Genomic DNA, 13,612 nt, shown 5'->3' on the forward strand with positions numbered 1-13,612 from the left:
CTTTGCTAACATCATTATTCAAACTCAAAGTTAATGATGTATTTCTCGTATTTTACAGTAAGTAACGGTATATTAACTTCAAGTTTTGGACAATAGACATTGCTATACGTATGTTAACGCTGTATTCACATGATAATCAACCTTACAGTGACCCTATACTTATTAAAACAAAATCCCCGTCTGATAATGTAATTATATTGACTTTTTTACTGTTTGAAACTTCGATTTTGAGATCAATACTGTTTATAAAACAATTGAATATTATGCAACCATTTACGATGGAAAGCTAAGTATTGTCCATTTTGAAATGAATGGATTCCAGTTCCTATATTATTTTCAGATTTCACAATGCAAATGTTGTCGTTACTTTCAGCGGCCATTTAATTAGATTTGTTAAGTAAATTATTTACGGTGTTTATATGTGTTAGGCTAATGACAAATTGTCTCATGGTGCACTTTTACTGAAATGTCCGATATCAAATCATATTAACCTACTAATGTAGTGTCAGAGCATAGGGAACAATCAAATAAATAACAAATAATGTCACAGCTGAAGTCAAATAAGTACAGAGGGATATAAACATAGTTTATTTGTAGAGGTCACCACTTAACCTAAAGGTCAAAAATTGGGTAATGTCAGGGGATACAATAAAATACAATATTGTGTCAGAACAATCATAAATAATAGAGCAGAAGCGCAATTAAATCCTAACTGTATGGTGTGTTATATTGAAATGATTATATTGTCGAATAAATGTGTGCAACAACTATTACACTCTAAGCTCCAAACATGATAAGGGGACTAAGTTTTGGCAACTTGAAGTTAGTACCGTATTCGGGATCCGGGATTCGAATAACGAATCCGGTGCCAGCTCCTTATTCGGAATTCAAAAATAAACAAATAAATAACAATTTCAAAACATAAAAAACAGATCAAAACATAATTTCAAAATCTCAAAAATACTTGAAAACCTCGAGAAATTGTCTTGAATTTGAATAACGAATGCCAGCACCGTATTCGCGATTCGGGATTCAGGATTTCAATAATGCGTCAAATAATTTCATGTATCGAGTACACTCTTGATGCAATAGATGTGATGATTGTGTATCATTGCAGTTGAAATTCCTTTCTTAACTATCTCAACCACTCTTAGATTATAAATATGTGGACATTTTGTCATTTTTTTCCATCTAGAAACCATTTATATACTTTATAAAACTTTATATTACTCCTTATTAAAAGATATATCTTGAATAATATATCAAAAATATTCATAATAATTAAATTGGGAATGTATTAATTTCAAATCGAACCTTTTTGTTTTAAAGTCGGTGGATATGGAGGCAAAAATGCCCCAAACCGTAAATAGTCGTTTGTAAAACATTTTTATGAATTAATGATGACTGACTTAAAGTTTTTTGAACGTGAGCTCGAGTACTTCCATAAGCTTAATGGCATTTTTAACAACGACACAAAGGTACGAATGACTAATGAACGAACTTGTGATATATATATATATATATTTATTATACCTCAAGTGAAAATCCTGCATTCTGATTGGTCGAGATATATTTGGTATTTTACACTATCACACGGCAGGTAACATTAGAACAATAGGAAACAATAGACACGTTCGTAGCAACCACCTAGAAACGGGTGATAGTGTATTTTTGACAGCTGTGTAAAATATTAACCGCCCGAAAAAGATGCGCACTCGCTTTATTTTTTTCGACGCCATCTTTGTTTTTTGAAGCAACGCTTCAAAAATTATCTGGACCTATTTAGTAATAGTTTTGCCAAATTAGTCTGTTTATCAATATTTTTTCATATTAAGGACGGAGCTTCCCGTTCACGCCTTTTCGCTTACCGTCAAGGCGCTCTATGTTGGATTTTATGAACCCGTCGGTGAATGTTGTAAACAGACGACAGGACGAAACTAAAATTCATTGAGATTTACAAAATCGTTAAGATTTTAACAAACGCAGGAGACAAGACAACACAAATTTTTTGTGAGTATTCTTTTTAATAATGCAATGATAGTTAGCGCTACTGAGTAGAAGCTGATATGCTATTCTACTGCCGACGGTGACTGTTCGACTTTTGTTAAAATCAGTTAAAATGTTTCAATGGATTGCAACTACTTGTTTCTAGACTTTTGGTATAATAAAATAAATACTACCTGCATTAGAGGCTGACAGTGCCTAGTGTCACCCTCTAATGAAAGTAGTATTTATATAAAATTTCTATTTTGACTATTATTCGTATCAGACGAATCCCTTTCAGTTTTAATTTCTTGCTCATCGATATAATACTGTATTATAGGAAATATAGTACTCCTGAAATGTTTCCTGCTGCTATGTTCTACTTTGTTGAATAAAACACGTAAGGCATAATGACCAATGACCGTGGTGTATGTTAGCATAGATGAAGTGTAAACAAAGCTAATGAGTATGATAAGTGACAAAATGCATACTGTATAAACAAACATTGAGACGTGAGTTTGAATAGATTGAGGGATAAAACCTATTGTTCTAGTGGCTGATTTATATTCCTGAAAGATTTATTTCATACCTAGACGGTCATCAATTTATAATGGTTATAGTGAATGGATGTAGATATAAACCCATGTGGCTGTATTTGACCCTTTAACACTATTGTATTCTCTATAGAATAGCCAGTTGTATTTAACCTCGTTTGATAAGAGGTCAACAAATAGATGGTAGTAATGGATACTATTGAAAACGGGTACATGTTGTATATAGATTAGTATGGATAAGTTGAATTATGGGCAAATTACTCCTACATTAGAACAAAATTTAAAAGTTATTTGAAGCCGTTGGTATTGACCCGAAATTGTTACGAATTAGAGTATTAGCCTAATGATTAACGCTAAAGTGTACTTGTAACAATGAAAGTAATTTACTGCTAACAATATCACACGTGTGGTGTATTTTTAAATATTTGAATATTTGAAGGTTACCGATATATACATGTATCAGGTCGAATTACTCATATAGACTATGTTATTAACCTATCAGCAGAAATGTTAGAGACTAATCAATTTAACCATATTAGGTGTTCTATGATCTAGCCCTATCTAATGCTTGGCTATGTCAGCAGTGATGCTTATGTTTCCACTATGGCATAGTGTCATGAATAATGATTAGTGATGCTATTAGTTCATAAAGCATATTTTTTTATTTATCAATTCAGTTGAAGTTTTTGAAGGATACGTTAAGAAACAAACAGTCTTGTTATGTGATTGAGGTTTATGTTATTTCCCGGTTCTGCTTAAATCACTACTTGTCCTAGAGTTCTGCATGGATTGAGACCAAATTTTGCCACAAACATCCTTAGGAGAAGGGGAACAGAACTTGTATAAATTTTGGCTCTGGCCCCCTGGGGGCAGGAGGGGCGGGGCCCAATAGGGGAAATAAAGGTAAATCCTATAAATCGCTACTTGTCCTAAAGTTCTGCATGGATTGTGACCAAATTTGGCCGCAAACATCCTTGGGAGAAGGGGAACAGAACTTGTATAAATTTTGGCTCTGACCCCCTGGGGGCAGGAGGGGCGGGGCCCAATAGGGGAAATAAAGGTAAATCCTATAAATCGCTACTAGTCATAGAGTTCTGCATGGATTGTAACCAAATTTGGCCACAAACATTCTTTGGGGAAGGGGAACAGAACCTGTATAAATTTTGGCTCTGACCCCCCAGGGGCAGGAGGGGCGGGGCCCAATAGGGGAAATAAAGGTAAATCCTATAAATCGCTACTAGTCATAGAGTTTTGCATGGATTGTAACCAAATTTGGCCACAAACATCCTTGGGGGAAGGGGAACAGAGCTTGTATAAATTTTAGCTCTGACCCCCAGGGGGCAGGAATGGTGGGGCCCAATAGGGGAATTAGAGGTAAATATTCAAATTTCTTCAGAAAAGAAACAATGGACCTGTATCCAGAATATTACTTGGCATTACAAACCAGGTGAGCGATACAGGCCCTCTGGGCCTCTTGTTGACAGTGTAAAATATTAACCGCCCGAAAAAGATGCGCACTCGCTTTATTTTTTTCGACGCCATCTTTGTTTTTTGAAGTGACGCTTCAAAAATTATCTGGACCTATTTAGTAATAGTTTTGCTAAATTAGTCTGTTTATCAAGATTGTTTTTATATTAAGGACGGAGCTTCCCGTTCACGCCTTTTCGCTTACCGTCAAAGCGCTATATATTGGTTTCTATGAACCCGTCGGTGAATGTTGTAAACAGACGACGGGACGAAACCAAAATTCATTGAGATTTACAAAAACGTTAAGATTTTAAAAAACGCAGGAGACAAGACAACACAAATTTTCATTAAATGCTTATTGTGAGCATTCTTTTTAATAATGCAATGATAGTTAGCGCTACTGAGTAGAAGCTGATATGCTATTCTTCTGCCGACGGTGATTGTTCGACTTTTGTTAAAATCAGTTAAAATGTTTCAATGGATTGCAACTACTTGAAAAGTAGTTTTGTTTCTAGACTTTTGGTATAATAAAAAAAATACTACCTGCATTAGAGGGTGACAGTGCCTAGTGTCACCCCTCAGAATATCACTGTCAACCTCGGCTTCGCCTCGGGGTGACACTGGGCACTATCACCCTCTAATGCAGGTAGTATTTATATAATATTTCTATTTTGACTATTATTCGTATCAGACGAATCCCTTTCAGTTTTAATTTCTTGCTCATCGATATAATACTGTGTTATAGGAAATATTATAAAAAGTACTCCTGACATGTTTCCTGCTGCTATGTACTACTTTGTTGAATAAAACACGTAAGGCATAATGACCAATGACCGTGGTGTATGTTAGCATAGATGAAGTGTAAACAGAGCTAATGAGTATGATAAGTGACAAAATGCATACTGTATAAACAAACATTGAGACGTGGGTTTGAATAGATTGAGGGATAAAACCTATTGTTCTAGTGGCTGATTTGTATTCCTGAAAGATTTATTTCATACCTAGACGGTCATCAATTTATAATGGTTATAGTGAATGGATGTAGATATAAACCCATGTGGCTGTATTTGACCCTTTAACACTATTGTATTCTCTATAGAATAGCCAGTTGTATTTAACCTCGTTTGATAAGAGGTCAACAAATAGATGGTAGTAATGGATACTATTGAAAACGGGTACATGTTGTATATAGATTAGTATGGATAAGTTGAATTATGGGCAAATTACTCCTACATTAGAACAAAATTTAAAAGTTATTTGAAGCCGTTGGTATTGACCCGAAATTGTTACGAATTAGAGTATTAGCCTAATGATTAACGCTAAAGTGTACTTGTAACAATGAAAGTAATTTAACTGCTAACAATATCACACGTGTGGTGTATTTTTTCAATATTTGAATATTTGAAGGTTACCGATATATACATGTATCAGGTCGAATTACTCATATAGACTATGCTATTAACCTATCAGCAGAAATGTTAGAGACTAATCAATTTAACCATATTAGGTGTTCTATGATCTAGCCCTATCTAATGCTTGGCTATGTCAGCAGTGATGCTTATGTTTCCACTATGGCATAGTGTCATGAATAATGATTAGTGATGCTATTAGTTCATAAAGCATATTTTTTTATTTATCAATTCAGTTGAAGTTTTTGAAGGATACGTTAAGAAACAAACAGTCTTGTTATGTGATTGAGGTTTATGTTATTTCCCGGTTCTGCTCGGACCTTGGAGTGGACCTGTTTAGAGGTAGTTTTAGCAGGAGGGACGGGGCCCGGGGGGGGGGGGGGGGCAGGAGGGACGGGGCCCAGTAGGGAAAATAAAGTAAATCCTTTAAACCACTACTGGTCATATGTGTTCTGACCACCTGGAACAGAATGAGTAGGGCCAAACATGGAATTTAGAGGTAAATATTTAAATTCCTTCAGAAATGAAACAATGACCATGTATTCAGAACATAACTTGGCATTACAAACCAGGTGAGCGATACAGACCCTCTGGGCCTCTTGTTTTCAGTTGAAACCTTTTTTCATATAATACATACACATAAATCATAGATACCTAAATCAACCAATCAACATCAACCCATGCATTGACACCGATATATCAGGACTAACAAAGGTAATCAAAAATGTTTTCAGAACTTACATAATATGCAGTTCATATTTATTTTTCAATTATGTTTGTTGAAGTTCAAATAGTGTTATACCACCTTAATTGATTGCATTAACTGCTGTACGTCCTCGGTCATTATTTTATATTCTACCAAGGCAGTATAACACAATATGGACCGAATAAAAGGTCCTCAATTTTTATATCAGTTACAATTGTAGCTCTTTTTTCAAATGTCAAAATAATCATTCAATGTGTATGTTAATCACAAGACGAACAAACGTTTAGGTAATGGCGTCACAGAAAAAATATTGACTCGATGTTTCTAAACATGGAAGCACCAAGTCGGGACGTTGTATATCGAACCCTACGTGACCATGTATAAGCCAATGAGAATAGAGGAAAATGAGAGCATATCAAAAACTGTAAAATGGATCGACTGGTCATGAAAACTAACAAAGATTCGTGAAACATTCATTATATTATATATGTTCGTATGACATTTCAACTGACAACCTCAAATAGAAGTAGGTCATTGCAATTAGGTGGACAGTTCGAATAGTTAAAAGGATCTGATAGTTTATCATTAATGTAAAGAATAATTAGTTTCCTCAGCAAAACTAGAACTAAACTGATGCCTTCCTTAAATAAAGCTTTTAAATGGGCGCTAAATCTGATAAACCATCCAGACCATCAGGTCAAAAATTCCAACGCGTTTAAGTTGAAGATATGCAGTTGAAGCGAAATTATATGGAGATGAATATAATGCTTATCACTATACACCCGCATACAGTAACACGTCTTTATAACGAGCAAACATTCAACGAATCCATGGTTATAGCTATATGTTGTCCACCCTTTGTGTATTACGAACTATGCTTATAACGAAGTGATTTCATATGTCTTCGTGGTTCATTGTAACCGTATTTTACTGCAATTACCCAAATTGATACTCATCCCTTGAGTCAAACCTATCTTAACGTAAGTTTAAAATAGCCAGGCACTGTTTCATGCTAACATGTATTGATTCCATTATTCTCCTTAAATATTTAAGCCCGGTGTGCGTTATATTGTCACTAAAATCAATTTAAATGTGCACGAAACGAGATACGTTTCCATTATTTAGAACAAATATTTCGGTTTTAAAAATGTACAATGTCAACGGGTGTATCGTCAGCAGTCAACAGCGCAACTGCTAGGTACTGAAAGACATACTTGGTAACATGGCAATATTTGCATGGATACTACATTTCAGGTAGGTAAAAAAAATGAATGTTTATATAATTTTGAAATGTGTCCATCAGTGTCATACCATTAGTCATCTTTACATGGCGGATTCGAAATCCAAGTGTATTATTGCCATAACCGAAAGTCGTCACCGATCATATCCTTGATTAACCTAGCTATTGATAACACCTTGACATGAGATGTGTAATGATGATTAGGGCATTGTTAATTACATGATCAGTTACTGACCATAATAAATATATAGAGGGTCAGTTAGATGTATTGGGGGCGAAGGCGGAAAAAAGAATTTCATATTTGATATATGATTTACATGTATCATAAAAATTACCAGATAAAATATAATTGGACGATAATGAGACAGATTATGTATTTAGTTGTAGTAAATTATTTTAATATCGAAGCGACGGACAAGAGAGCCGCTGTATTGCACAGTGAAGTTCACTAATCCTTTATATGGTGGAAGAGGGTCACCACGTGACAGCTATCCGACAATCATTTCGGGGCATTCTGTCCGAGGCGTCATACTATTGTTTACAATACTATTGTTTACAAAGACCTTAACAGTTCTAAATATCAAATGGGATAGGGTGTCTGTAGCTGAAAACATCCAATCTGAAAAGATGTTTAAAAATTAACGATAAGTGTTTATATGACCACACGACATTTTTCAAATACTTTTACTGTTCCAGGATTACTGGAGAAACAATTTCAATTTAGTCAGTCTTAGAAATCCTCCTTGAACTTGCAATTGAAATGTAAGGGTTAGCGTCAGGATGTCGCGCCACAGTAATTGTACTACGCAACCGTGATCTCACCAATAATATCATCGGTTCGTTATAACACACAGCGGTGATGTCAATCAGTATAAAGCTTATCACATTTAATTTCAATTTATCAAACATTTATTTTTTGAAAAGGAAATACTATAGTAGAATATGTTGTTTTTTTTAAATGCGAGTTCATGAATTCGCTTCAAAATAACATTAATATGTAGAGTCGACGCAGTGATGTCAACCATGAGAAACAAATTTGTCTTAAAATCAATATTTTTTTAAAAATATTTGATTAGTATGCTTAAATTGGCGTACGCTTTGCCTCTCGAAATATATATTATTAACACTTTATCCTCAAAGGGGATCAATCAGCTGAAAGAGTTTCATATGACACCATAGTATCTACAATGTCATTAGCATTCTTATCAATAATTAATTAAGATATATATATCTACATATGACACGTCCAGATATTTCATACCACCGTTTTGCATTCTAGGTGACAGAACCACTCGCTAGATGGATTGGAAATATGGCGAGGGTGGTGATTAATGTTGGTGGGAAACTTTTCGAGACAACTTACGACACACTGCACTCGAAACCCGATACAAGGCTTGGGAAGCTGTCGGAGGATTCAGATGAATACTGTGAAGAAACAAAACAATTCTTCTTCGATAGAAATCCTGATTTCTTCAACTCATTGTTAGACTTTTACAGAACAGGCGAACTTCATTTACCAAATGTGTACTGTGGTGCCACCTTGCGTAATGAGCTGCCATTTTGGGAGTTGAGCGAGGAAAATCTGTCTCCATGTTGTCTCCAGGTGTACTATAAGTTTGATAATGACAAGGAGACACTGAAAACGCTTGAAACTTATCTAGCCGTACAAGATCTGGACTACACTGACGCACAGTGTGCTGCTAGCAAGTTTGTTTGTGTTAAAAGGGCAATATGGCTGTTCCTGGACCAACCTAAATCGTCTTTTCTAGCTCAGGTAAACAATAGCTGCACTTGTACTGATATAGGGACGTAAAACAAATGTGTGCTATGATATAGAATTGTATTGTTGTGAAATCGTACGACAAATTATACTAATCTTATTTAATTTTATACATTGAACAAATAAAGGATATTATTAGTGATACTTTAATGTAAAATAAATATTAATATTAGTGATTGTATTGTATCTTGAATTTTGCAAATTTCACGAATTTAAAGGAGAGCTAGATACCGTTTTTTATTACAAAATCTTGTGTATAATTGTATACACCTCTTCTTCAAGTGTGAATAACTAAATTATTTTTTAATTCCATTATGCCAAATAAGGGCAAATGTGGAATCATCACGTATTAGAAAGCTAATTAAAGTTATTCATTAAAAATTATGTTATAATATTATTCAAAATTGTTTTTGTTACTTTGAAAAAGCATATTTATTATTTCAAATAGATATGAAAAACAGTATCTACCCCCAAACAGGATATCAAATATATTGCGTTAAATGCGAATAAATATAATTTATTGAACAAGCATTCCCATAATGCAACTAAAATATGAGTGTTAGATAAGAAAATCAATTGAAGGTTACAGATATCAACAGTAAACGATTTTTTGTAATATCCGTAAAGACTGAAAAATCCGTTTGGGTTGTTAGGGAAAGTAGCACGTACAACATTAGGCCAAGCGAGTATATTGGATATGTATAAGTTGTGACCTAGATGAAATCAATTGTTTGAATATATCTGAAACAAACAAAAATGAATCTCCAAGTACAAAATGTCGATGATATACCCTGGTGATGTTTATAATGTTAATGGTATAATACATATTGATGTAACATCCATATCTGATGATGCATTGTTCAGGTAATTAGTACTATGTATTAACACCCCAAGGGGGCGTTGGTCTATTGATGTTATATTTTAGTGAGCTTATATCTCATTTAACCCCTGAAGACACATTTAGGTTCTTCTAACTCATTGGCTAGGCCAATTATAATGTTTAGGAAAGAATAAGTTAAATAATTATTAAATTAGGTAATCTATCATGAATATAGGTTTCCTACATCCTCGATACTCCAGGAGTTCCGATCACTTATGATCTTTAAAACCCTGGACTCATTGTAAAATTGAAGGCAACTCAGCGGAAAACATCTGAACTAATCACAGGCCTGTATAGATTTCCTTTAAAGACTACAATCAGAGCGACGCGCAATAGCCAACCACAGTATACCGTTACACGGCTTTACTTGTTCTAGATACGTTGCCTCCAATTTTACTATGAGATAGTCCAGGGGTGTAGAGATCGTAAGTGTTCGGAACACCTGGAGTATCGATGATGAGGTTTCCTAATAACATTATATGTTAACGTCTCTAAGTAAGTGCAGCAATGTATTGCTGTATTTGGTTTTGACTCCTATAAAGTTATATGGGCCGTAATGTCCATATTTAAAAATCAAGCAGAACTTTATTTTGTTATTCATAACCAAACATTCTGTTAAAGAACTACTATACTTGCAATGCATTATAGGTTTTAATTTTACAAAGTCGATATTTATGCAGGGTAAAAATTATTGTTTTAATGTTTTAGGTATGTTTAGATGGAAACATACCTGCAGAAATCACTTTACAATTATCTATAACACTGTAAAAAGGTGGAATGAAAGCATACGTACAATTATCTCGTTTGTTTCAAATCTATGTCACTTCTATATTATTCATAACTGATATAGACAGTTATTATATCTCCTACGACTCATTCATTATCATCATATGCCTAGTATATAGTTTATACATATACATGTATGTATGTAGAATTTACATGAAATCACAGGCAAAATCGATTTTTTTACATAATAAGGACCAACATAATTTATATTTTATAACTTGAAGTAAGTAAAACAAAATCATATTTGCTGAAACTTACACTTGTAATTTTTGCTTTTCATTTTTCATCATTATATATTAAAACATAAATAAATTGTTTTATTTTGTTTTTTTCAGGTTTTCAACTTCCTGTATTTCTTCGTTGTTATAGTTTCAATTCTAACATTTGTTTTTGGATCCCATCCAATCTTCCGATCCGATTTGGACTTAACAGTGTACGATAATTACACATTGTATTATTTAGAGTCAGAGTTGGATTTCGAAAACCCAAAGGAACTGCTGATGACACTCACCCAAGTTTTCCCACCGATCATTATCACTGAATGGGCATGCCTCTTCTTCTTTACAATTGAGCTTGTCCTCCATTTCCTAACATCCCCAAACAAAAACAGGTTCTTCGGCAGCTGGATGAATCTGCTTGATACGATCCTGGTATTTGGCATGTTGGCCGTATTTGGTATGGAATTACACATGGAAACTGTTTCGAAAAATTCTGCAGCTGGTCTGATATATCTCATACTGAAATCGCTGATAATCTGTAGACTATTTCGTCTGTTTCGTCTCGTAAGACAGTACAGTTCGTTACGAATCCTGTCGATTACTCTGCGTTCTAGTCTTAAAGAACTAGTATTGCTTCTCGTGGTGTTCTTAATAGCAGTCACCATATTCGCAGGATTTGTGTATTATGCAGAATTCGAGGAGCCGACTACTTTCCCGGACTTAATCGTGGCAATCTGGTGGGCGATAATTACCATGACAACCGTTGGGTATGGCGACGAATACCCAAAGACCTTCCTAGGACGTGTAGTCGGGGTAGGTTGTGCCATGTGTGGTATTCTTTTACTGTCAATGCCTATAGCTGTGGTCGCGTCAAATTTCAGCGATCTCCACCTGCGCAATAAAGACAGAGAACGCTTTTTAAACAAAACCAAGAAAGCAAAATCAAAGGCATCCGTTTCACCAACTCCAATGAAGGAGGAAATCACAGCCACAGTGTCTGAAAAGAAAATTGCGTCAGAAGATTCAATATAAGCCATAACTACCCCTATCTTGCCTGATATTCTTCAAAATGACTTGCCTTTTAATATAACGCCTTTAGTGCTAAAATAATACTCGAACGATCATGCTATCGCACACAGGTTTGGGTTTTATTAGTTTAACGTTCTATCAATAGTGATGGTCATGCAAGGACGTGCCAGGTTTGTTGGAGGAGTAAAATCAGATTACCAGGAGAAAAACCACCTACCATTGGTTAGTATCTGGAAACTGCTTCTTATGCTCCAGAGGTTGGGGGCTTGTGGTAATATGTCGGGACATATAAACCAGTCCTCCACCATGAATCAAATCCATACCTACCAATATATTATAAGATTAGAAAAAAATATGTAATTATTCATATTGTTCATATAAAAGAAATGAACACTTTCATCACCATAACATCTGTCCTATTGATATCAGTTTTCCTATGGTATATCATTACCCTTTCATTGCATGAGTGTATAGTTAATATGTATGAAGAGCTGTTCATATTCTGACCTATTCTGTCGCGATGATTTCCCAACGGAGTGCAAAATATCGGGAAATTTATTATTGATACAGGCAATTATGTTCAGCGTGAAAAATTATAAACTCGACCAACAGAACAAGTTTTAATAAACAAAACCTACATAACAACCTATATTGAAGTTTTATTTACATACATGTACATGTACTTTTGATTCTATTACATTTGGGCTATTTAAAAAAGTTCGATACATTGAAAACTTCGATTCACAAAACTTCGACTGATATATGAGTTTCTCACATAGCTAGCCATGTAAGATAGAGTTGTCCCATGAAAGACAGCTATGTAAGATAAATCTATCTTACATAGCTGTGACGTCACAATTGCCAAATAATCAGATGACGTCATATCAGCCAAAGTTGACGTCATTTTTCTTCTATTTCGATTGATTTGCCGAATTTATTTACGATTTCATTTGTTTAATTTGCATTTCAAACCGTTTTACCAAAGATTTCATGTTTATATTATTAATATAAACCAAACTTTGATGAGCTCTTTCGAATGGCGTTCTTATTTTTAAAATCGATCAATTGTTTAAGAAGTTAAGATTTTGTCACAAAATGGCTGCCTTACCTTTCGTGCAAGTAACTCGACAAGCAATGTGAGAAAATAACTCTTTCATACGTAAATTATGTAGGATAGAACTATTCCACCCTCGGATACAGAATTTTGGGTCAGAAACCTCGGCAAGCCTCGGTTCTGACCCAAAATTCTGTACCCGAGGGTGGAATAGTTCTATTCTACATGTATGTACATATGAAAGAGTCATATATTGAAATCGTGACCATGCAAAAAGTTCGATACAGCAAGAAATTTGATTCATCGGAGTTAGAACCACAAATGTTTGACTGTAGTATTCTGAAAAAAATACAATATATATGCATATTAAAAAGGACTGGTCTTTATAAAATGTATGGTTGTAAAGGTTTGCTATTTGTATTAATATTTGGTCAGCTTAGTGCCGTGGCGATGTTCCGTTCTTTCGATATAATTGTTGTTAAGATATTTTTACTGTATTACATGAT

General features: G+C 34.5%; 1 protein-coding gene across 1 annotated transcript; it reads left to right on the plus strand.

Moving 5' to 3' along the window:
• The first annotated feature begins 8,637 nt into the window (after positions 1 to 8,637).
• On the plus strand, positions 8,638 to 13,282 carry LOC138331630 (potassium voltage-gated channel protein Shaw-like). The gene is made up of 2 exons (XM_069279351.1): positions 8,638 to 9,133; positions 11,141 to 13,282. The coding sequence occupies exons 1-2, from the start codon at positions 8,672 to 8,674 to the stop codon at positions 12,053 to 12,055; spliced, it is 1,377 nt and encodes a 458-aa protein (XP_069135452.1). The 5' UTR covers positions 8,638 to 8,671; the 3' UTR covers positions 12,056 to 13,282.
• The last annotated feature ends 330 nt before the right edge of the window (positions 13,283 to 13,612 follow it).

The sequence above is a fragment of the Argopecten irradians genome, chromosome 9, assembly GCF_041381155.1.
Source record: "Argopecten irradians isolate NY chromosome 9, Ai_NY, whole genome shotgun sequence".
NCBI classification, from domain to species: domain Eukaryota; kingdom Metazoa; phylum Mollusca; class Bivalvia; order Pectinida; family Pectinidae; genus Argopecten; species Argopecten irradians.

What these genes read in the sequence shown, in the direction of transcription:
- LOC138331630 (XM_069279351.1), top strand. Translation starts at nt 8,672, where the DNA reads ATGGCGAGGGTGGTGATTAATGTTGGTGGGAAACTTTTCGAGACAACT. An exon ending in AATCGTCTTTTCTAGCTCAG is followed by an intron (nt 9,134 to 11,140) that starts GTAAACAATAGC and finishes TGTTTTTTTCAG; the next exon opens with GTTTTCAACTTCCTGTATTT.